Source organism: Haliotis rubra, unplaced genomic scaffold (genome assembly GCF_003918875.1).
Source record: "Haliotis rubra isolate DU_JTF1 unplaced genomic scaffold, ASM391887v1 Scf247, whole genome shotgun sequence".
In the NCBI taxonomy this organism is placed as follows: Eukaryota; Metazoa; Mollusca; class Gastropoda; order Lepetellida; family Haliotidae; genus Haliotis; species Haliotis rubra.
In genome coordinates this window covers 1358623-1385287 of record NW_025766525.1, presented here as the reverse complement: position 1 = coordinate 1385287, position 26665 = coordinate 1358623, and the positions used below count along the sequence as shown (strand labels likewise).

Below are 26665 nucleotides of genomic sequence, written 5' to 3'. Positions count from 1 at the left end.
ATGACCGCCACACGGGACACACTTAAGCGCAGTTACGTCCATCATATACACACCGGCATCCTTAACCTCCTGATGACTGCCGCCACGCAGGACCTCCGCGCCAGGTACGGTCCATCATATACACACCATCCTAACTCTCCTGATGACCAGTGACGCGGGATACACTTTAGCACGGGACTATACACATCTATCCACGCCAGATTGCGATCCATCATTATACCACGTCCATCCCTAACCTCCTGATGACCGCCACGTGACACACTTGGCGCCAGGTACAGTCCATCATACACACCATCCTAACCTCCTGGATGGCCGCCACGTGGCTTACGCCTAGCGCCAGGTACGGTCATCATATACACACCATCCTAACCTCCTGATGGCCGCCACGGGACACACTCCGCGCCAGGTACGTCCATCATATACACATAATCCTAACCTCCTGATGACTGCTACTTTGGGACACACTCCGCGCCAGGTACGTCCATCGCCATACACCACACCATCCTAACCTCCTGATGACCGCCACTTACCGGGACGTCTCATCGCCACTAGCACCAAGGTACGTCGTTCATCATATACACACCATCCCTAACCTCCTGATGACGGTCACGTTTGGGACGCACTCCGCGCCAGATTGCGTTCATCATATACACACCATCCTAACCTCCTGATGACCGCCACGCACGGACATACCCAGCGCCAAAGTTACGTTCATCATATACTACACCATCCCTAACCTCCTGATGACCGCCACACGGGACACACTTAGCGCCAGGTACGTTCATCGCTGCTCACACACCACCATATTACATGAATGTTAGGCGCATGTTTCAAAGAGGAAATAAGCCTTGTTTTGTGGTTTGTCTGCAAATCTTGTGTTTTCAACAGTGTTTTCTACTATCAAAGTAGTTCAAATTATACATACAGTCACCTCCCACAAAGAGTTGAAACTATCCAATGACGATATTCAGCGCAAACATCAACATTTGATTCTGATATTTCAGATTATTATAGGTATTTGTTCTTGGCAGCCACAATGGCGGGGTGTCCAGTATACAATGATCTAGTCTCCGCTATACTGGAGACTGATGTCACGAAGCACCTTCTGCTGACGGATTTGCTTGCAACATCAAGGCTATTTCGAGTCTGACCACCGAATAAACCAGTCGACTTTCCATTTTGAGACGAATGAATTTACAAGATGGACGTAAAATACGAATTTAAAACACTTACATTTCTTGTCTTTTCAAGGCCAATATCTGATGGCTTTAAGATAACTTCAAATAAGGCAGACCAAGGCATCATTTGTCAACTCTTTGTGGAAATACTTGGTAACGCTTAAAATCTACATTGAAGACTTTATCGAGGAAACTGTCGTATTTGTCTGTATGATGCTGGTATAGCAACATGGAGCTTCGCTCTCAGCCTCCTGGCGCTATAGGCATGCTGCATGTTCTGGGGCACCACCGGGAAAGTGCCTTAGGGCCGGAGTCTAAAAATATCCCCACCCTCGCCGGGTTGTATCTACGCGGTGTAGAGGGGAGGTCTTCTGATTTCTGAGTGGAGAATGAAGTATCAATCAAGCTTCACGAGGATATTGGGTTGACAGGTGCCCGACTCAAGGCATTTGCGTTGGTGTTAAGTTTGAATGAGGAGGTGAGCTGCAAGATACATTTGAGGGAAAACCCCTAGTTTACTTAACGTATAACAACTCAACAGACAAAATCACATCCTGTTTTTAAAGAGTTTTGGCCCTAGGAGCAAACAATGATGATGTATGGCAGTGAGTATCTGTGGGTAGCATATGGTGGGAACCAAACAGGCGTGGCAAAGTATCTGTAGAATTTGTGGTGGGACAGAGCATAATGATAATATGGCAGTACAGTATCTGTGAATTGTATATGGTGGGAGCAAACAAAAACAGTAGTATGTGATAAGTATCTGTGAGACCCATGCCATGGTGAACAGGAAAAACAACCAGCCATTATGGCGTGAGTGTCTGTGGTGCATATGGGGAACAAACAATAGTAGTATGGCGGTGGTATCTGTGGGTGTATATGGTGGGGAACAGTAAAAGCAGTAATATGGCAGTAAAATTATCTATGAATTGTATATATAGATTGGGAGCAGACAAATAAATAATATGGCAGTAGTATCTGTGATTTGTGTATATGAGACAGGGAACAAACAAACACCGTATGGCAGTGGTGTGTAGTTGTATATGGTAGAGACAAACAACCAGTGAATTATGCTTAATGGTATCTGTGAATTGTATACAGTTGGAACAAACAATGAGTAGTATGTGGTGTCTATGAATTGGCATGTGGTGAACGAGTATGGCAATTATGTAGTATTACATCTGTGATTTAGTATGGTGGGAACAAACAAACAGTAGTGTATGGCAGTGAAGGCTGCTCTGTAGAGATTTATTATGATTTGGGGCAAACAATGATAATATGTGTGTCTGTGAATTGTATATATGGTGGGAACAAACAAGCCAGTGTGAGTATGGCAATGGTATCTGTGGATTGTATATGAATTGGAACGAAATATGTGGTGGTATGGCGTGTAGTGTCTGTGGTGTATGTGAGCAGACAAACAATAAATTAATATGGTGGTGTCTGTAGATTTATTACTTGGTTGGGAACAGAGCTAAACCAGTAGTATGTGAGTATCTGGCAGTTGTATGGTGGGGCAAACAGGCCAAATGTGTAGTGGTATCTGTGGGTGTATGTATGGGTGGGAACAAAACAATAAATATGGTGTCTGTGGTTGTATATGGTGGAACAAACAGACTGATAATATGTGGTAGTATCTGTGAATTGTATATAGGGTGGAACAAACAACCAGTAATATGGCAATGAGTATCTGTAAGGGTGTATATGGTGGAACAACTGATAATATGGCAGTGGTATCTGTGAGTTGTGTATGTAGTTGAGACAAACAACAGTAATATGGCAATGAGTATCTGTGGTGTATATGGTGGGGAACAAACAATGATAATATGGCAATGGTATCCTATGGATTGTATATGGTTGGGAACAAACAACAAATAGTATGGCAGTGAGTGTCTGGCAGATTGTATATGGTAGGAGACAAACAACCAGTGAGTATGGCAATGGTATGTGAATTTGTATATGGTGGGGAACAAATAAACAGTGGAGTATGGCAGTGAGTATCTGTGAATTGTATATGGTGGGAGCAAACAATGATAATATGGCAGTAGTATCTGTGAATTGTATGGTGGGGAGACAAACAATGATGAGTGTGACGTGGAAGTATCTGTGAGATTGTATATGGTGGGAACAGGCAGCTCAGTAGTATGCTTGGTAGTATCTATGGATTGTATATGGTGGGAACAAACAAGCAGTGATGTGTGGTGGTATCTGTGAGATTGTATATGGTGGGAACAAACAATGGCTCCAGTAATATGGCAGTAGTGTGTGGTGTATATGGTGGGAGACAACAATGATAATATGGCAGTGGCCTCTGTAGATTGTATATGGTGGAACAAACAACCAATTAATATGGCAATAGTATCTGTGAGATTGTATGTGAGACAAACTAACCAGTAATATGGCAGTGGTATCTGTGGTGTGTATATGGTGGGAACAAACAACCAGTAATATGTAATGAGTATCTGTGGGTGTATATGGTGGGAACAAACAATATAGTAATATGGCAATGGTATCTGTGAGATTGTATATGGGTGGGAGACAAACAACCAGTAATATGGCAGTGAGTATCTGTAGATTGTATATGGTGGGAGCAGACAACCAGTGTATAGTGAAGATTGTCTGTGAATTGTGTATATGAATTGGGAACAAACAACCAATGTGTGTCTGTGAGTTGTATATGAGTTGAGACAGCCAGTAATGGTATCTGTGAATTGTGTATGTATGGTGGAGACAAGAGCAATGTGTGGCAGTGGTATCTGGTGTATATGGTGGGAACAAACAATGGTAATATGTGATAGGTATGTAGATTGTATATGGTTGGGAATAAGACAACCAATATAGTGTGTCTGTGAAGATTGTATATGGTGGGGCAACCAATAGTAAGCCAATGTGTGGTGGAAGTATCTGTGAATTGTATATGGTTGGGAGACAGACAATGATGGTATGGCATTAGGTATCTGTGGATTGTATATGGTTGGAGACAGTGACCAGTAATATGGTGGAGTATCATGTGATTTGTGGTTGGAGACAAACAATGATGAGTATGTAATGAGTGTGGTTGTGTATGGTTGGGGACAAACAATGATGGAGTATGTGATAGAGGATTGTGTATATGGTGAGACAAACAATGATAATATGTAATGGAAGTATCCTGGCCAATTGTATATAAGGTAGGAACAAACAACCAGTAAGTATGGCAATAATTATCTGTGAATTGTATATAGGGTGGGGAACAAATAACATTATCTACCAGCAATAGTATCTGTAGAATTGTATATGGGAACAAACAATAGCAAATGTCAGTAGTATCTGTAGATTGTATATAGGTAAGACAAGCAATATGGTAATATGGCAATAGTATCTACATGAATTGTATATAAGGAGGTGGGAACAAAACAACCAATAATATGGCAATAGTATCCATGAATTAGTATATGGGTGGGAGCAAACAATAGCCAGTAATGAAATATGGCAATGAGTATCTGTAAGGGTGTATATATGGTGGGAGCAAACAACCAGTAATATAGCCAATAAGTATCTGGGAGAACAGCTTCAGTATGCTGTGGCATCTGGGTGTGGGAGCCAAACAACAGATGGCTAACATGTTATCCATGAGAATTATATGGTGAGAACTTAAACAACCAAATGTGTAGTATCTGAGTGCCTGGGTGGGAACAAACAACCAATGGTATGCTTGTGTATCTTGTGGTGTATATGGTGGAGACAAACAACCAGTAATATGGCAATAGTATCTGTGAATTTGTATATGGTAGAGACAAACAACCAGTACTAGTAGTATCTATGGTGTATGTAATTGAGACAAACAATGATATGTAATGTATCATGAATTTGTATATGGTGGGAGCAGCAGCTTCCAGTGAGTATGTAATAGTATCTGTGGTGTATAGGTGGGAGCAAACAATAATAATAGCAATAGTATCTATGGTGTATATGGTTTAGAATAAACAATGATAGTATGGCAATGAGTATCTGTGAATTGTGGTGGGAATAGACAATGATAATATGGCAGTGAGCATCTGTGGGTGTATATGGTGGGAATAAATAGTAATTATGTATGAGTATCTATGGTGTATATGGTGAGACAAAACTAATGATAATATGGCAATGATACATCTGTGAATTGTATATGGTGGGGAACAAACAATAGTGGTATGGCAATGAGTATCTATGAATTGTACTGGTTATACAGAGCCATTATATATCCATAAAGGAAATGATAGGGTTTGCTGGTCCCATTTGCATTCATTGAAACCCCCAAGGGCAGGGAAGGGAGAATGCTTCTTCCTTTAGGGGTGGAAGTGTCAGGGAGAACTCTACTTGGGATAGAGGGATGTTGCTTAGCATGGGCATGTTGAAGTGTACTTTCATGTCAAGGGAAACCTATTTATGTGTGCAGTTTTTTGTGAGAAGCAGTATACTGTAGACATAAAATATGGTTTAACCTTGTCCAGGGTTTTGCAGATGAAACATTGCTTTTGGGGCCCAATCACCACAAAACAATTGTCTATATTTTCTGGGAAATATCAAATGGATAGATATGGTGGAATAAAGTTCTTTCTGAGAAATTACAGAACTATTTGTTTCAAGGAACCATTATTTGTATGTTAAAGCCACAGCAGCACCACTTGGCTTCAACAATGTCTCCCACGTTAGGCATGCTTGAGGCTTTGAAACTCCTGGGCAGTCCTGAATTTGTTTTGATTAAATGGCCCACTGTCCATTCCATTACTTATATCTGAGGCGTTCAATTCTATCATACGTCTCATATCCACAATGCCTCCCTATGTGCTTCTAGTGAAAGAACCCTCACTAAAATGTTACATTTAATAAGCAAATGGCCTCTTCAGTTTAAAAGCATCAGCTGCCTTGTACACATCCATGTCTGCATTTAATGTGGGCAGTTCAATGTTTCTTACATAGGTGTAGATTCTTAGCTAGAATACCCTCTCTGTGACCTTCACTTCTGACAGTGTATCCCACTTCACACCGATTGTGTTGGGCAGGTTCCAAAGGAGGAGGGAACTATGAAGATTTGGTTCCCCCAAATTGAACATTTGGGTGGTTCCAGGGTGCAGTGAAGGTGGTTCCCAAGTGGAGCTGTGGGGTGGTTTCCCAGGAGTTGGAGCTGGTTCCAGAAGTGACCTGTAGAGTGGTTCCCCAAAGGTTGAACTAGAGGTGGTTCCCAAGGGTAGAACTGTGGGGTTTGTTCCCAGTGTGAGCTGCAGGAATTAGTTCCCAGGGTGAAGTGAAGGTGGTTCCCAGAGGTGAGGAGCTGTAGAGTTGTTCCCAGGGTGAACTGCAGGTGGTTCCAGAGGGTGAAGTGAAGGTGTAGTTCCCAGTATTGAGACTGTAAGGTGGTTTCCCAGGGTGAGAACTGTAAGATGGTTTCAAGGTGGAGACTGTAGGGGTGCAGTTTCCCAGAAGGTGTTCAGACTGTGGGTAGTTCCAGGGTGGAGTAAGGAAGCTGGTTCCCAGTGTGAACTGTAGAGTGGATTCCTAGGAATTGAACTGTAGGTGGGTTTCCAGAGTTAGAACTGTGGGAGTGGTTCCCAGGGTGAACTGTAAGTATGGTTCCCAAGGTGTAGAACTGTGAGTGCGTTCCAGGAAGTGAAGCTGTGGAGTATAGTTCCCATAGGGTGAACTTCCAGGTGGTTCCCAGAATTCGAACTGAGAGATTCCAAGGAGGGTGAACTGTAGGGGTGGTTTCCAGTGTGAGACTATGAGAAGTGGCTCCCAAAGGGAGTGAAGACTGTAGAGTGGTTTCCAGGATGAATTATGAGTGGTTCCAAGTGGGAATTATGGAGTAGGTTTCCAAGGGTGGAAGTGAAATTGATTCCAGGGGTGAACTGTGGAAGGTGGTTCCCAAGAAGCTGAACTGCTAAGAGTGGTTCCACAGGATGAATTGTGGGTGGTTTCAAGGATAGACTGTGGGGTGGTTCAAGGATGAAGCTGTAGAGTGGTTCCCAGGGTGAGAAGTGAAGGCTAGTTCCCACAAGAGACTCTGAACTATGGGTGTAGTTTCCAAGAGTTGTTGAACTGTGGTGGGTTTCAAGAATTGAACTGTAGGTGGAACCCACAGTGGTCAGAGTGAAGGTGGTTTAAGAAAGGGTGAGACTGTAGATGGTTCCAAATTGGAGGAAACTGTAGAGTGGTTCCAAGAGTGGAACTGTGGGTGAAAAGTTCCCAAAGTGTGAGCTGTAGATGGATTCTAGAATGAACTATGCAGGTGAGTTCGAGGAGGTGTGCATTATGAAGAAAATTGATTTCCAGGGTAGGAACTATACAGGTGGTTTCCAAGATTTGAGCTTCCTTTGGGTGATGGTCCCAGGGAGGGAGCTGTAGGTGAGGTTCCAAGGGTGAAGCCTAATGAGTGTGGTTCCCAAAGGGGTGAACTGTACATGTAGTTTGAAGGATTCAAAGTGAGAGAGTGGTTTCAAAGTGTTGAACTGTAGAGTATGGTTCCCAATTGTGAACTAATAGGTGGTTTCAAAGCTACAGACTGCCAGGTAGTTCCAAGAATTGAACTGCGGATGGTTCCAAGGGTGAAGTAGAAAGGTGGTTCCAAGAGGTGAGCTAGGGTAAAGGTTCCCAGAGTGTAGAGCATGGAAGTGGTTCCCAGGATGTTGAACTGTGATTATTTCCCAGGGTGAAGTGAAAGAGTGGATTTCCAAAGGATAGACTGTATAGTGTGGTTCCAAGGATGAATTGTGGGTGGTTTCCCCAGGATGAACTAGCAGAGTGAAAGTTTCCCAGGATAGAGAAATGTAAGAGTGGTTCCCAGGATGAACTGTAGGTGGTTCCAAGGTTGAACTTGTAAGGTAGTTCCCAAGGATGGAGTGAAAGGGGGTGGAACCACCTTGTGGAGTATACGCGTCCTTCATCAAAGACATGAGGTTTCGCGTTCATACGGCATTGAACATACTTGCGTTGGCTTATTTGAGAGAATTATATGTAAGACAGTAGTGATTTGAAGCCCATTGAATGCCAACGTCTCCAGTCAAATATGGAGCATCAATGTAAATTATATACAGGCATTTGGCCATTTGGATGAAAAATGCCAGTCTTGTCATAAGGCATCGTGTAGAGGTATAATACAGGCTGTGTGAAACATTGAAGTCCAGCATTGAGAGTGTAAATATAAGAGTGCATCAATATAGAGTATATCCTGACTGTGTGTTGGCTATTGATGAGTCAACGTCCCCAGTGTAAAATATAAGTGCATCAGTATAGAGTATATCCTGACTGTGTGTTGGCTATTGAAGTCCGCGTCCCCAGTGTGAAATATAAGTGCATCAATGTAAATCCATACATATCCTGACTGTGGTGGCCATTTGGTGCCAACGTCTCCGGTAAAATATAAGGAGGCATCAATATAGGTATATCCCTGACTGTGTGTTGGCTATTGAGAATCAACGTCCCCAGTGTAAATATAGGGTGCGTCAATATAGAGTATATCCCTACAGGCACAATGTATTGTTAGCTATTGATAGTCAACGTCCCCAGTGTAAATACGAGGGTACATCAATATGAAATTATATATCAGGCACAGTAGTATTTAGCTATTGGTCAAACGTCCCAGTGTAAGAAAATATAAGTGCACATCAATATGGGAGTATATCCCCTGACTGTGTAGTATTTAGCTATTGAAGTCAACGTCCCAATTGTGAATACAGTACATCAATACGAATTATATGCCGCGTGGCTGTGATAGTCCAACGTCCCACAGTCATAAATATAAGTACATCGTAGAGTATATCTGACTGTGTGGTGGCCATTGAATTCGGCGTCTCAGTCAAATATAAGTGCGTCAATATAGAGTATATCCCTGACTGTGTGTTGGCTATTGAAGAGTCAACGTCCTCGAAGTGAAATAGAAATATAAGTCATCAATACATAGGTATATCCTGACTGTGGTAGCTATTGAAAGTCAACGTCGGTATAAAATAGAAGTGCATCAATGCAAATTATATGCCTGACTGTGTTGGCTGGTGATAGTCAACGTCCCAGTGTAAATATAAAATTTACATCAATATAGAGTGCTTAATATCCCTGACTGTGTGTTGGCCATTGAATGCCAGCATCTCCAGATAATAAATAAGTGCACATCAATATGAGTATATCCCTGACTGTTAGTGGTAGCTATTTGAAGTCAACGCGTCCCTCAGTGTAAATATAAGTGCATCAATATACAAATTGCTGTCCCTGACTGTGTGTTAGCTATTGAGAAGTCAACGTCCCCAGTCAAATATAAGTGCATCAAGTATAGAGTATATCCTGACTGTGTGTTGGCCATTGAATATCAACGTCTTCCGGTGTAAATATAAGAATTCATCAATGTAGAGAGAATATACCTGACTGTTAGTATTTAGCTATTGAAAGCTAACACGTCCCAATTAATAAATATAAATTACATCAAACAGGATATTGCATCTACGACATCATTTTTTGTCTTTCATGCTCCATATTTTGAACTTTCCTTCATATACATATATATAGCCTACAGACACTTGACATCTCTATACAAGCACTAATGTTGTAACCTTGATCAAACAACCTCTTAGCAAGGATCCTCTGAATGTTCTTTGAAATATTGATGAATAGAGCATGCGTCTATAAATGACGATGAAAGAGTGATGACACCCACAGGGTAGAAGTGATGACAGCCACAGGGTAGAAGTGATGACAACCACAGGGTAGAAGTGATGACAGCCACAGGGTAGAAGTGATGACACCCACAGGGTGGAAGTGATGACAGCCACAGGGTAGAAGTGATGACAGCCACAGGGTGGAAGTGATGACACCCACAGGGTAATGAAGTGATGACACCCACAGGGTAGAAGTGATGACACCACAAGGGTAGAAGACTGTCCACACATGAAATGTGAGTTGCCCCCAAAGCAACTCCATTTCCTCGATGGACAGTGAAAGAAGGACACGTGGTGCAAAAGTAAAGGTAGGTTTGTCCTCGCATTGTCATTATTTTGCAAGTATATCAGGTTTTGCCTTTTGACAGACGGGTCTAGAAAGTTACAGATCTTTCTGTAATAGCTTGACATCCTCTATATTTATTACAATTGCGCGTTAAGCGAGGACACCCTCCTGAGTGTCGAAACAAGATCGCGGAAAATGATCGGGGCGGGGGACACCAGAAATGGGCTTCACTCATTGTACCCGGGTATTTTTTCAATGATCGTCGAAAAATCAATCTGTACATTATATATTGAGTTGTTCTCGTTTAGCAAACAAACTGTCCAATGCGTTATGATTTTACTGTCCAGGAGTTGACAGTTTATACTTTTAACCGTCAGATGATCAAACGTTATTCTAGAGATATTTGTTGTGAAGAAGAATGTTTTGTTACTGCCTACCTGGCGTATTTATTACGATTTTTTATCTTCAAGTACGATTGTACACCCTGATTGCATTTTGTACCCTGTGTGGGATTTATTGGATGGGAACCTATAAAAACACAAATGAATTTGTTTTAAAAAACATGCATTCGTTTCAGCTTTACTTGCCAGCGTAAACACGACATGAAAACGAAGCTAAACAAGAGTAACCTCTCTTTCAAGTCACTTTCGCGCGTGCAACCGAAAGTTAATTTATTCAAAATCGTGACCGTATAGTATGTTCATTGATGAAAGTTATAGATCAAGTACTTCGGTAGATGTGAAAATATAAAGTAATCTGATCAGCTGATTTTTCTGGTCTTTATCGTCGTATTTTCCCGGTTCCTACCCATCTTATCCGATTGCTTCCCAACCAGTGGCATCATGGCGGAGCGTTCATCGGACTCATATGGGCCATAGGATTCAAACATTTTCAAAATCATGTACGATCAGAAGTGTATTAACAAATATACATCTACCCCAGGAATAACCAAGACCAGGTTATTCCAAAGTATGTACATTGTTCATACTATCATTCAGATATTAGTATTGCAGTATTCGGGTAAAGCACATCACCAAGCATCTGAACACCCAGGGACATCTAACCAATGTTGAATGTGCGAAATCAAATATAATAATGACTTCCTTTGTTCCCACCGGTGGCACCAACAGCGATATGGACAAGTCAATGGCAGTTGTAAAAAAAATAAAGGAGAAATCTAAATGGCACAATTTAATGAGAAAATGAACTTGCCGATGTTATCTGCAGACCTCCTTGCGAAGACAGTCAAAACTGTGCTGAAGTTGATTGATAAACACTATTCTGGCATTCAGGAATGTGTCAGATTTTCTTTCTTATAAAATATGATTGTACACTTTTGACACTTGAAAATACACTTTCAAACCACAATGAATACACCTTGCAGACAAAGGGGGTAGGCTGGTCTGTTAATGTATATAGTCTGTGGTAAATATATGCATTAGTTTGATATGTTTAAGGTTTCAGGAAATGAATTTCGAAGTTGAACCACTGGACGAGTCGCACATATCCTTCAATACCAGTCTTTTGTTCTCAAGCAAACCGAAAATCAAAGAAGAAACAGGATGGACACCGAATCAAAACATTGATTTCACAATAGTCTCGTTACCTGCTGACTGGGGTCCGTCCTATTGCGCAACTTAGTACAATAACCAGTTCAGAATTTTTTAGACCAACTCATTCAAGTGGATATATAAATATCAATCAGTATTATTTGATACATCTAATCACTTGTATATTGGATACTACTCTCCTTCTAATCCGTACTCTGTCGTACAACGTGCTTTGACAAAAGGAAATCGTGGAATTATGAAACATTTTTTACGACCTCATGAAACAGGGGCAGTCTGTGACGTCTTAGTTAACGTCATGCTGCCTACACCTCGCCATAAAATATAGAAATACGATTTTATTAAAGTTCATTGGTAAATACCAATTTCTTGGAATTGGAATTTAGTGTAACCATAGTTGTCTGTAGTGTCTCGTTTTCACTTTCACACGAGAATATTCAGATCGGCTGGAAGGTAGGTCATTGTCTGAATTGGTTCATGAGACTCATGTTTCGGTTTGACCTCTGCCACATATGCGGCAAATTCTTCTTTTGGCCTCAGACTGCATGTTAAAGGGATCCTTCACAACAACTACCGTTTCCATTGCCAAGGCAGCGGAAAGGGGTATCAACAACTGTGGGAGTTCAGCAGTTAATGCTCTAATATCAATGCAACTACATGGACAGTTACTTCAACGTAAACATTCAAAGCAATGGACAGTTTTAAAACAACCCCATGTAAAATGTACAGTTTGATTTTTCGACGATAACTGAAAAATTTCCGATGCATTAAAGCCTAAACTGTGAATGAAGACCTAAAATCACTATATCTAAGAACTGACACCCCAAAAAAAGGTGTGTCTGCTGATGAGGATGTCATATTTCGTGCTGAAACGATCATTTTCTTTCGACGCTCTGGAGGGTGCCCTCGCTTAACGCGCAATTGTAATAAATATAGAGGATGTCAAGCTATTACAGAAAGATCTGTAACTTTCTAGATCCTTCCACCAAATGGCAAAACCTGATATACAAAACCTTATATACTAATAATGAAAATGCGAGGGTAAACGTACCATAACTCTTGCGCCACGTGTTCTTCTTTCACTGGCCAGCGAGGGAATGGAGTTGCTTTGGGGGCAACTCCACATTTCGTGTGGACAGCGCTTCTACCCTGTGACACCGCGTCACCCTGACCCTCCCAGCGGCCCTCATAAACAAATTACAGAAGTAGTCAGTTGTTCATCAACTTTGGACTTGTCCTCCACATGTCTACCACGAGACTTCCCGCAAGCTTCACTGGGGCCTTGGGTATTGTAACTTCTGAGAAACAGTCGTACAAGCCTGTATCTGAGAACCTGTGACTACTGGAAAGTTGAGTGAGTGAATGAGTGAGTTACGTTCCACGCCGCACTCAGCACTACTCCAGCTATATGGTGGCGACCTGTAACTGATCGATTCTGGACCAGACGATCCAGTGATCAACGATCATGAGCATCGATCTACGCAACTGGGAACCGATGACATGTGTCAACCAAGTCAGCGAGCCTGACCACCCGATCCAGTTAATCGCCCTTTCGACAAGCATGGGTTACTGGAGATCAATTCTAACCCGGATCTTCACGGATTGGAAAGCTGAAGTTATCCCTGTTATCAGGTTTGATTTGACGCAGCTTTTAGCAATATTCCAGCAACATCACGGCGGGGGACATCACAAATGGGTTTCACACATTGTACCCATGTGGGGTCTTGTTGAGAATTCCTTGCCACTGTACGCAAAGATCGTATTACATGTCAATTTCAAAATTGAAAGTTAATCCAGAAATGTGTTCGTAAAAATAATTTAGTGTGAACCCCCGAAAAACAAAATTTTGATATAATGAAGTGTAATTTACAAATCCATACAAGTCAATGCAAAGTAATTTCGATAGCAGTGATAACAATGCTTTCTTTTTCCTCGTCTACGATCGATAACATCACACACTGACTTAACCCTCTCTGAAAGACGTTCAAAAGGAAACAATTCTCTTTTGGCGCATTTGTAGTACATTCTTCGACAGCGTCAAATAAATTGTGTATTTGTAATCCCAATTGGGAAGAGCCTTTTTTGACATACAGGCTGGCAGCAGTATGAGTCTGGACAGCTGAAGTAGCGGAATTTACATCACAATGTTCTGCACCACTTCCCTGTTACTGAATAGCCTGGATGTAATGTTGATTGTAAAGGAAGTGGTTGGTGGTTCCGGAAATTAGAAATATTGTTTGGATATTTGAGGATATTTGTTCTCGGAATATTCCAAGGTATCACGTCAAGGGGGTTTATTGTACACGATGCCTCCGACCCATATACAAGAGATTAGATACTGTAACACAACAAAGATACACGTTCTTTAAACAGATCGTTTCTTTAGGCTGGTGCATGTTTCATATCTAGTGAAATGTTTAATATATGAAATTCACGTCAAAGGAAAGAAATCTGGGTGTTTATATGGACTCAAATCTATCAATGAGAAGTCATATCAACCACTTGTGCAAAATATGTCACTTCCATCTCCGAAATATTGGTTCCATACGCAACATCTTAACCATGGAAGCAACGGCCACCCTCGTTCGAAATCTAGTTCTAACACGCTCGGACTAGTGTAATAGTTTACTATTTGGTATCTCTTATGAGCAATTACAGCGCCTCCAGAAAATACAGAACCGGGCTGCTCGCATCGTCACAAGGAAAAACCTACGCTATCATATTACGCCAGCTCTCAATTCTCTTCATTGGTTCCGGATCCGTGAGATGATTAAATTGAAACTGCTCTCCCTTGTCTATCAGTCGATTAATAATATTGGCCCAGCATACCTCCAGGACTTGATAACACTGTACAAACCGGAAAGATCTCTCCGCTCCAGTGATCAACTCTTGCTAGTTGTCCCCGTGTACAAACTCAAAACCTTTGGTGCAATATCATATGCTCATGCTGCTGCCACCCTCTGGAAATCTCTACCATCAGATCTTAAAACCTTCCCGTCACTGCAAGTCTTTAAGTCTAAGATCAAAACTCATCTCTTCAAGAAATATCTGTGAACGCCAACTTTCTTGTACACAGAACCTATATATATGTTATGCGCTTAGAGCGTGTCCCTGAGTGATGTGGGTGACGCGCTATAAAAGTACTCTTATTATTATTAATTCTTTGCTTGTCACCAAAAATGTATACGACAGCTTTTATCCGTGGCACCTGTATCAAATAATCTTTGATATATTTCTTTCAAGCGTCACTATAAAATGGACAGATAAACACAAAGTGAATGTCATTTTCAATTTCAATATCGTATAACTGACATATTTGTATCGATTTTTCAGTGGAGTGATTTCTGCATTTAAACCAAGCCGATATATAATAAAAGTTTCCTTCAAGTTTCCGTCGTGAGTACTGATAAATATATTTCGGGTTGCAGATGTCCACTTTGCAGCAGTCCACTGATTTCCGTCCATGACACAGAGTATAGTCGTGATCTCACTTTGTGCTGTCCCAATGGTCCCTGATGAACAAATCTTAAATATATATGTGGAATCATTTTTCCGTCTTCCGTTCTTGTGACAAAAACGGCGTTGACGCCCTTGGGATAGACCTTGATTGGTTCAAACGACTTTCACAGTACTGTATTTTGTCATCCATATCATATTGTACACAGCAGTCGAATCCCAACATCTTACTCTACTCGTCATTGACATGATGTAACAAGCATCAATCACTGTGTCTTACAATAACATCGATTTCTTGTATTAAGCTGGACCTTTACCTTAGTACAAATCATCGTTAGATTGGTGATACTCTCTTTGAAAGTGGTTGTCCATCAGAAGTCATTGTTTCACACATATGACATGACCCTCTCTATTTTCAAGGTTTTTTTTTAACACGAGTCACTTGAATATCCGATACGTTGTGATAGTTAGCCCAGGACTCAGGAACATTTGCTGCATGTTTGTACAGGAAGTGTAGACGTTCCTGGTGTAACTGCTTCAATGAAAGTGTCTGCTGCAGTCAGTCCCGATGGTTGTCCTGGCTATGTACAGGGGTGTTAAGCAGGAAGTGTAGACGTTCCTGATGTAACTGCTTCAATGAAAGTGTCTGCTGCAGTCAGTCCCGATGGTTGTCCTGGCTATGTACAGGGGTGTTAAGCAGGAAGTGTAGACGTTCCTGATGTAACTGCTTCAATGAAAGTTTCTACTGCAGTCAGGCCCGATGTCTGTCCTCGCTATGTACAGGGGTGTTAAGCAGCAAGTAACTGGACGGACACATTTAAATCTATTCCGCGGTGAACTTTTGAAATGACGCACTTTTTGTGTTCCTGTGGAGAGGCTTTGTATTCCTGTGGAGAGGCTTTGTGTTCCTGTGAATCTATATGCACAGACCTAGCTGTTTAGCCTATCACCCGATGCTCAAGCTATCCTTCTTGTCCAGATTCCTCAGATGAATTGCCAGTCGAGCAATATTCCGATTCATACAACTTTCTCAAAATTAATTTGACCTTTTTATGTTTATAAAGTATCACTAAATCACTAAATATTAACGTCCAGAGAAGTGAAAACATTCTAATGTTTAAACAAGAACATTTCATCCTATATACTGCTACAGTATGTTTCTCTATTTACACATGCAACGTATTATTTCTCTTTCCTCATCCACCTGCAAAATGTCAGTTTGGTTCTCCTAGTATATTACTTGTGGTTTTGATTGATTGGTCCGATCTCGGTATTACGTGTGTGTGTGTTTAAATGCATCGTGTTTTATACGTCTCATCATGTTCCAGGAAAACTCACTTCTTTTTAATTCATTTCACACTCGTCCAAATGTAATCATATTTCTGTGATGTTTTAGCTAAACATTATTTACACAGAGATGCAGTTTCCTGGGTGACGCCTTTGTTGACCAAGATGACAGAGCTGGTAACAAACAACTACCACAGCTGCTGGACCACCCATCAGTGCAGCAGGTCCTCCAATCGGGTTGTGTTTCCCCGCATTAGTGAGTCACCTCGAGACGACGGTGGACGGCACAAACTCCACACAGTGTTTCGCTGACTATACTTGTCACGCCGAATCATGATACTTGGTCAGTTGGTTTGAAACACTCCTTGACTATGGGTAGACCACAGATGAAGATTGGCTGTACACGACTTGGCGAAGCAGCGAGCTGTTTCTGGTTCCTGTTTCTAGTTCTCGCGGGTCCTTCCAGATTGTGCTGAAAGTGAGTAGACGGTTTAAGATTGTAAAGAAGTAACTGTAAATATGTTTTTCGGGAGTTAGTCAGGAGAAGGAGAATTGTTTGGGTGGGGATACCGTAGCGTTGAACGGCTGGGAATTAAAAATAGTAAATCTTTGACCGACAAACACAGAAACGCATGGGTAAAAAAACAACAACCGTTAATTGGTATATATAGATTAAATAACATGATAGGAAATATATAATCCTTCTGTAAATCCTTCTGTGCTACACAGTTTGTCTATATGATGTCCAGGTGCCGTGCAGATGGTCAGTGGTGGCGTCAAGGCCAAAGTCTGTTTGACCACTACGAGCTTTCACAACCGCACGGCAACGTCCAGACATTGGCAGTGTTGCAGGCTGTGGTTGGCGATGTCGCAATAGTCGGCCGAGTTTATCCCAAAGATCTTACATTTGGGTTCACATCTGTCTCTCTGGATGTCCAAGGATGGGTAGTGTCATTGTCCAACATTGCTCCTGTGTCGCGAGTCGTCTTCTCAGTGGTGTTATGTTTGATCAAACCCAAGCTTGACGTCAATGGCAGGGAAGAGGTGTTGGTGCAAAGCATCGTTTCTGTAACGTATTGCCATCAGTTTGAACTGCATGTGAGCAAGATTCCTACGTTGAGTGCATGATATACCAATATATAGGATATAGGATATTTATATAGCGCACATATCCAGGCAACTAGTGCTTGCTCAAGGCGCTGATATTTTTTTCCCTCTATCATTGGATGTCAATCTCAATGGCACATCGTATTATCAATCTCAGCTCCCTGGGGAGTATACAACAAAGTTAACACTTCTGGGGATCTGTAACAGGAAGTCGGCTATCGCGTCTTTGTCAGAGGAAACATGATTATCACTAACCAAACTCGTCGCAGATTCCAGACTTCGAACACCAACGAAAGCCTAACATGTGGTGATGACGTCGCAAGACGTAGCCAATGTATGGTCTCCAGGCTGACCAAGAATGTTGAAATCGTACAACGAGACGTGCAATGGTACTCTGACATTGAGACGACGGCCACCTGCTGTGTCAGACTCTCCAGCTGGAGTTGGGGTCTGCATGCTGCATGTTGCAGAGTCGAGTCGTGGAATAGTTGAAGTAGTTCAAAACTGCAGAACCACGTAACACATTTGTACACAGATGGTTTTCTGTTATAGACAAATATAGCCTTACGTTTTCCATGTTTTGCACGTGTGAAACATTTAACGTGTGTTTTGGGCTTGATGTTTTAGACGTCAGCAAACAACGCACAAGTTCCTGCATTGAATATTCACATCTGTACATGCTCATGAGCCATGGCGACCTCAACGATTTTTAAGCCATTTTTGTGAAAGAAACAAAATTCATTATACTGCATATTTCCAATGAACAGAAAACTGCCTACAGGGTAAACAGCCCGCCTGTAACCATGTTCTACACCACATACTAGATTTCTACACCACATACTAGATTTCTACACCACATACTAGATTTCCACACCACATACTAGATTTCCACACCACATACTAGATTTCCACACCATATCCTAGATTTCCAATACTGACTGTTGAAACAGACATTGTAAAGGAAATGAAAAACTTGTGAATACTTCTTGTATAAGACGAACGAAATATTCGTTGTACTTGTCGTATATAAATAACTTCATAGGTCCCGTCAAGCGTATGGATACAATATGTCACCGTCATGTAAATATTGTAAATAATACATCTTCAAAGACATATACCAACTGTCTTCCTGGGCCTAGATTTGCGAAGCACTCCTAGCGCTAAGATAGTCGTAAGTGCCATACATTAACATTAACTTACGACTATCTTAGCGCTAAGTGAGCTTCGAAAATCTAGGCCCTGTACCTTAGTTTTTGTACATAATCATCGTGTATCTTCACGTAGAAACATCCAGTGGTTGTGCTACATACAGAGACAATGTCACTCTCCTCCTGGCCTGCGACCCTGGACAGTATATCACCATAGATGCCGTGTTGGTTGGGCCTCTAACCTCAGACTGTAAGGTCAGCAAGGAGTGCGGCAGCCCATCAGCCAACATCTCACAGCTGCCTGGAGTCATCGCTTGTAACGGCCAAGGAAGTTGTAATGCGTCGCTGCAGTTAGCCGTCACCTGTAACAACAGCTTCCGGTCAAATTATGCCGTGGAGATACTTTACAGGTGTTTTCGATGTAAGTATACTGTTACTTGTATACTACCATGTCCGCGAACACCACATGTGTGTGACATATCGCCGTGTTCGCGAACACCACATGTGTGTGACATATCGCCAAGTCAGCGAACATCACATGTGTGTGACAGATCGCCATGTCCGCGAACACCACATGTGTGTGACATATCGCCGTGTTCGCGAACACCACATGTGTGTGACATATCGCCTTGTCCGCGAAAACCACATGTTTGTGACATATCGCCGTGTCCGCGAACACCACATGTTTGTGACATATCGCCGTGTCCGCGAACACCACATATGTTTGACATATCGCAATGTCCGCGAACACATGTGTGTGACATATCGCCATGATCGCGAATACCACATGTGTGTGACATATCGCCGTGTCCGCGAACACCACATGTTTGTGACATATCGCCGTGTCCGCGAACACCACATATGTTTGACATATCGCAATGTCCGCGAACACATGTGTGTGACATATCGCCATGATCGCGAATACCACATGTGTGTGACATATCGCCGTGTCCGCGAACACCACATGTCTGTGACATATCGCCGTGCCCGCGAACACCACATATGTGTGACATATCGCCATGTTCGCGAATACCACATGTGTGTGACATATCGCCGTGTCCGCGAACACCACATGTCTGTGACATATCGCCGTGCCCGCGAACACCACATATGTGTGACATATCGCCATGTCCGCGAACACCACATATGTGTGACATATCGCAATGTCCGCGAACACCACATATGTTTGACATATCGCCATGTCATCGTATACTATTCAAGGGAAACATAAACAAACATAGAGGGTACATCAACCCATGTAGTGGGGCGGTTAAGGCCAGGATTTTGTCAAAATTGTGCACTTTGGGTTAAAAGCACCAAACTTGGCACACTGATACATTGAACAATTCTCAACATTTCTGGATATGGATCCACCTCAGTAGTGCCCCCTGGTGGCCGAAAATCCAAGATGGCCGCCAGTTTGACTGAAATCTCTAACTATGTCAGCCCATGCTCAACATATCATAATTATCTTGTCATATTCAATATTTTATAAAGGAATTGTCTTCATAGTGCTGTATGTAATTTACATCTAGCATGTAGCGCCCCCTGGTGATGACAAAATTCCAAGATGGCCGCCAAATTTAGACTTCTATAGAATGTTTCAAATGTTTGTACACAATGTCAGTATTATTTGTTCAGATCAGTTTAATTTAAGATTTAAAAAAATCCTTGTTACTGAATGTTCTAGCTATTAATACCAAAATGATTTTCCTTGTACATTTAAAGTATTACCTTTTGTTATTTATAAAATAATTAACACATGATTAACATGATGAATACAGTATTGATCAACGTTTGGATGGAGAGCATTCTTGTGATGGATATTTCATTAATGAGGTACCCAAAGGTATGAATGGGAGGGAACATCAAACAAAGTTCAACTGATGGAAGAAATAGGAAGATCATTGTCAAGCTGCCGTTCGTCTATACCAGTGTACCCCCATTTTGTTTTACCAAGACGGATCATTATATGCCGCCTTTGAAATGACCTTTTACTCAAGATGAACATTGTGTTAACACAATGTTTGATTATGAGAACTAGGTAATAATGATGTTTTTCTCTCATGGGAAGCATACAATGCACTAACAGACCCTCCAACAACAATTGCGCTTATGCCACTGTTTTTAGAATGTGCACACTCTGTTGCTACGATACAACATTCAATGAATGTGGCAAAGAAGGCTGTTGAGCAGTCACACCTAGGTCATCTACCTGTATGCAAATGCTAAAACAATCCAGTGGAATTTTCCGGAATCATATGATGATGCCAGTTTCCTTATATCAGGTTTGGTGGATTGGGTATTGAAATAGCTGCGTTCAGGATCCTCGGATTTGACGGACAACTGCAATTTGCGTAGCTTGGTTTGCTGATTCCTTCATCAAGTGTACCCACCTTGCTAGAACAAGGCATGTCCATCAGATCACAGCCGCTACACTATTCCTACAACACCACCAGGCACATGCTCACTGTCAGGAAACAGAACCAAACAAAGAAGACCTTTTTACTTTTAGAAGCTTGTGTGATGCAAAGTCAGCTTCTCAATCCTAGTTTCAGTATTGGTCCTTTGTTCCTGAACTTGAACTTTGCACATTGTGCCTGGTGGGTGCAATTCGAAAAGCAGATTCCCCAAAGTATGTAGCATCACTTGTCAGAGTAATACCATGGGTCTTTATGTTAGATCATGTCATCTATGCACGTTCGCTTTCAGTTCACATCAGAAACATGTCTTCCTTATCAGTGGAACACTCAGCACTGTACCACACAGTTTGTTCTGGTGGATTTGTAGAACATAAAACTAAACGACCATTCCCTGCCATGGTACTAGATCGGGCTCATGAAGAAGTCAATGCTCTTGTGAAAGGAGATGGAGGCGCAGTTGGACTGACAGAAAACCCATCAGGATGGGTGGTTGCAGGACCAGAAGCGTCTAGAATGATTCAAGAATTCAATTCAATATGAGAGTTTTGTAAAAGAAAGGTTCATTGACAGATCAAAACCAATAAAGGAACCAATAAGAAAGAGCAAGCTGCCACTGTTTTTAAGACTGAAGACTCTTCGTCTTCCTATCTCATTGTGCATCACTTGAGGGTGACTGTGCGCTCTGTTTACCAGGTTGTACATATCATGTCTACCAAGAGAAGGGGACTTTCTTCGAGCATGAAAATCAACCATGGCCTCCTTTATTGTCCAAGATGGGATGAATTAGATCTCGTACAGACCTTCTTGAACAACTTGAACATATACAGGCGGAGCCACCAGATGCTACTCCAGCTGTTTCTGCAGTGATACTTGATGGCCCCATGATTGTGCAGATGCTTCATCCCAGAACATCCATAATGTTTCAAGTCGATATCCAGAATGTATTTCTGCCATACATGTTCCAGTATCTTGAACAACAGGACAGACTGGATATTCTTTGGGACACCTAAACGTACAGCCTTAAAGCATTCACCATAGAAAAAGGTGGCAAGGGTCTAAGAAGAATAGTCAAAGCATCATCACTTGTGCGAAGTAACTGAGAAAGCTTCTTCTCAGTTAATGAGAACAAAGATGAGCTTTTGGCACTGCATGCTGAACAGGTTTCTTCAACATAATTTGAAGGAAAACAAATTTACAGCACCCTTGAGACAAGAGTTGTAACCTCTCCTGAAACAGCTGACAGAAGAGTCCATGAAGAAGCCCACACTCGTCTTGTATTGCAATATCTGCTGCTTCACGTGGTGCGCTAAAACGGTGCTGATTAGTACTGCTTACACAGACGTTGTTGTCATAACGATAACAAACATTCAACAGATACCTTCAGAGTATGGATATCATTTGGCCTAGGCAAGCACAAAGGATATATAGCTGCACATTAAATTGGAACTACCCTCTTTCCATCAAAATAAAAGGCATTGTCAGTATTGCATGCCTTCACCAATTGCGATGTAACTTCATTTTTTTTTGCCGGGATCGTGAAGAAAACTGCTTGGGATACTTGGAATGTATATCCTGAAGTCACCAAGCATTCCTGTCACTGGCAGATGCCCCAGTAGATACCTGTATTGTATTTTATCTGACAACGCAATGCAATTCCTTGAGCTGTTTGTCATTCTTTTATATGACAGAACTAGTGTGACTTGGAACGTCAGTCAGACAAAAGCCAGACAGACACAGGCAACCCTAAAACAACACACATTACAGGAAGGTCAGGTGCATCTCTGCCACGTCCTGCAGACTGGGGTTGGAAGTTGGCATGTGATAAAACATGGATACCATAGTGGACAACGCTAGGTCAGGCTTTGTGCAGTTGTGAAGGAAAGTGTTTCCAGTGAGTGAGTTTAGTTTTACGCCGCACTCAGCAATATTCCAGCTATATGGCGGCGGTTTGTAAATAATCATGTCTGGACCAGACAATCCAGTGATCAACACCGTGAGCATCGGTCATGTATTATATTCTTCTGATGAAATTTACGCAATCACAGAGAAATAGTTTCTTTTCTTACAATCTGGAAAGTACGTTTTAAATAACCACCTTACTTTGTTTAAGATATGGCCAGGAATATCAGTACAATACATCTTTCTACAGTTTCAATATTCATGATCAGTCACTGGAAACAGACCCATGAAGGTCCGAGTTAGAATATTGATCTTCAGTAACCCATGCTTGTCGTAAGAGGCGACTAACGGGATCGGCTGGTCAGGCTCGCTGACATGGTTGACACATGTCATCGGTTCCCAATTGCGCAGATGGATGCTCATGCTGTTGATCACTGGATTGTCTGGTCCAGGCTCGATTATTTACAGACCGCCGCCATATAGCTGGAATATTGCGTGTGGCGTAGAACTAAACTCACTCACTCACTAATAATACAACAGAATCGTTTACTTGCAAATAAGTACTGCATTATATTGTTCTCTGAAACTTTGCATTTGTAAAATACTAACCGGAATACTTCTTACATTATAAAGCATAATACCAACAGATCATACACAAGAGTGCACAAATATATACATTCATTTGTTGCTATTTAAAATGTCTTTTTCAAAATATTTTAAATATATCAGTATAACAAGGCAATTTCTGAATATTTTGGCGGCCATCTTGGATTTTTATCACCACCAGGTGGCGCTGTGTAATAAATTGGGAATATGTACCTCACTGTTCCAATTAATCCTCTATGAAATACGAAATTTGACAAGATAATTATGATATATTGAACATCGATTGCATTTTAGTCGAAATGGCGGCCATCTTGGATTTTCTGCCACCAGGGGGCACTGCTGAGGTGGATCCATATCCAGAAATGTTCGGAATAGTTCAATATATAAGTGTGCCAAGTTTGGTGCTTTTAACCCAAAGTGCACAATTTTTGCCTTAACCGCCCCACTAATGGGCCCCGAGGGACCAATGAACAGCGTATTTATCTTACCGAACACCCCCATGTTAATTTCGAACTCTTTGAAGCACGGGTATCGGATTATAATAAGGCGTACCAGAGTTAGGCAATTACCTATACCGACAACGGCAGACGACAAGAAAACCAACTTGAGAGTTATCTCCCTTCCATCGATTTGCATGCGCAAAACATTGGTAATCTCCGTACACCATACGTGACTCAATTATTCGAGATAAAGAATTACAAACACGAAGTGCCCAGCGGGGTACATTGATATTAATAGAAGAGCGCTCAACCAATCAGAAAATGACATTTATGTGCGAGGAAAGATAAGTTGTCCTGTCCGTGTACACCACAGATGGGCGACCCTCGCATATGTCGGACATATCTTCATGTCTTCGTATACCACTGATGGGCGAAGACAGCTTTCTCACTCAATTATAGCATATTTTATTGAGCTGTCACTTCAGGATGTTTCAATCAAATGTGTGTTATTAAAGCTTACTTCCAATACTCATTTCGGGGCAGTGGGGTAGCCTAGTGGTTAAAGCGTTCGCTCGTCACGCCGAAGACCCGTGTTCGATTCCCCACATGAGCACACTGTGTGAAGCCCATTTCATGTGTCCCCCGCCGTGATATTGCTGGAATATTGCTAAAAGCGGCGTAAAACTAAACTCACTCACACCAATACTCATGTATTGTTCAACTTTGTTTTCTACACATATTTTATGACCGTTGCCAGCTTCCGCACACCCGATTTCATCAGAAGAATCCACAACTGAAAGCACCATGTCATCAACAGAAAGAAACATGTCACCGACAGAATCCACGTCCGGAAGTACCTTGAAACCACCAGAATCCACGTCCGGTCGTACCATGTCACCAACAGATTCCATGACCGGAATTACCTTGAAACCAACAGAGTCAATGTCACCAACAGATTCCATGACCGGAAGTACCAATTCACCAACAGAATCCATGACCGGACGTGCCATATCACCAACAGATTTCATGACCGGAAGTACCATGTCACCAACAGAATCCACGTCCGGAAGTACCTTGAAATCAACAGAATCCACGTCCGGAAGTACCAAATCACCAACAGAGTCGACGACCGGAAGTACCTTATTACCAACAGAATCGATGACCGGAAGTACCATGAAACCAACAGAATCCACGTCCGGAACTGCAATGAAACCAACAGAATCCACGTCCGGAAGTACCATGTCGACAACAAAATCTACAACAGAGTCCCGAACTAACGGTAATAACATTAAAGTGATCGCATCTGTGTCATTGAGTTATATAAATATCATGAAAGGCACTTGAAGGCCAATAATTTACATATGAGAACAGCACATGTATCGTTTGTTGTAAATGTTAGAGGATATAGTGATAATGATTGTCAGTTTGATCTCCATTTTGTTGCAGCTAGTGTCCACGGTGTTGTTGTATTGCTGGTGTTGGTGGGTGTGATGGTCTTCACTACACTGCTAGTGACCTGTCTCCTCTGTGTGTACAGGTAAATCAACTAGGAACTATTCATGAAATGATTAACCGTCACATCAAATATGCTTCTGTATTACATGTCATGTCACTTCTGATCGTCATAGCAATATCGCGATTTGTAATTTGCATGTGTGAACAAGTACAATGTACTGGCCAGTTCCTATATTCTACGAAAACATTCTTTCAACATTTAATGTAAGCTGGACGTGTGTTTATTTGTTGAATACAAGATGATATATTTTGTTGTAGGAAACCCTGGAAAAAGGACCAGTCTTCCATCGTATCGCCCAACACGTGCACACACTTAAACCACGCGAGTGCACCTGTCGTTGCCAACCTATACTCTGAAATGACCTCTGGAGACGAGAATGTGGTGCATATGTCCAGTTTGGAGAACATTGGGCAGATGGCAGATAGTGACCACTGGACTCCCCTCACTGTCCGCCAGGGACACAGTGCAGTGAAGTACAGTGTGAGTCGGGTGGAGAACGGTGAAGGAGGTTGTCCAGGAGACCGTGTGTACGCCCAACTGGACATCCCCAGTGCACTACTGGGAGATTGAGGTTGGGAAGGAGGACTCCTTCTGTGTTGTCCATTCTCAGGTAAACCGTGATGACGTCATGCTACAGGAGCTGACCCTACAGAAGACATCGCAGACACGCCACATAGCAGATTCACCCACAGATCATCCCCCACGTCATCTTCGTACCTGTGAGATGGGATTTGCCGGATCTGATAGCGGAGACGTGTTCGAAGAAAGTTCAATATATGAACCCCTCTCCGACTTTAACCGCCTTTCGGTACGACGAACAGATGACACTTACACGTCCTTTCAGCTGCAGGAACTTAATGTCAAGCCAGGCATTCAGAAAACGAACAAGAGCTATTACTTCGAAAAAGAGCCCCTTTATTTGAAAAATGAAAGTAAAGCAGCTTTTGATAAACGCAGTTATACATCTGAAAACTCAGATAACCCTTATAACCATCTCAGCAGAACTGAACTACGAGTGACCTTCACCCAAGACTGTGACCTTCAAGAACAGTGTGAAAGGTCCGACAGTATACATGGCCGCCACG

The 26665-nt window shown here is 42.0% G+C and overlaps 1 protein-coding gene across 1 annotated transcript; it reads left to right on the top strand.

The window, feature by feature from the left end:
- On the top strand, window positions 1-26392 carry LOC124279167 (flocculation protein FLO11-like). The gene is made up of 6 exons (XM_046714968.1): window positions 1-104; window positions 476-559; window positions 18861-19117; window positions 24822-25343; window positions 25511-25601; window positions 25838-26392. The coding sequence occupies exons 1-6, from the start codon at window positions 1-3 to the stop codon at window positions 26148-26150; spliced, it is 1371 nt and encodes a 456-aa protein (XP_046570924.1). The 3' UTR covers window positions 26151-26392.
- Window positions 26393-26665: the final 273 nt, after the last annotated feature.

Bases quoted from the DNA above. Each gene is read 5' to 3' on its own strand.
- LOC124279167 (XM_046714968.1), top strand. From the start codon at position 1: ATGACCGCCACACGGGACACACTTAAGCGCAGTTACGTCCATCATATA. The intron at 105-475 runs GTACGGTCCATC...ACTCCGCGCCAG, and splicing joins ACGCAGGACCTCCGCGCCAG to GTACGTCCATCGCCATACAC. The intron at 25,602-25,837 runs GTAAATCAACTA...ATTTTGTTGTAG, and splicing joins TGTCTCCTCTGTGTGTACAG to GAAACCCTGGAAAAAGGACC.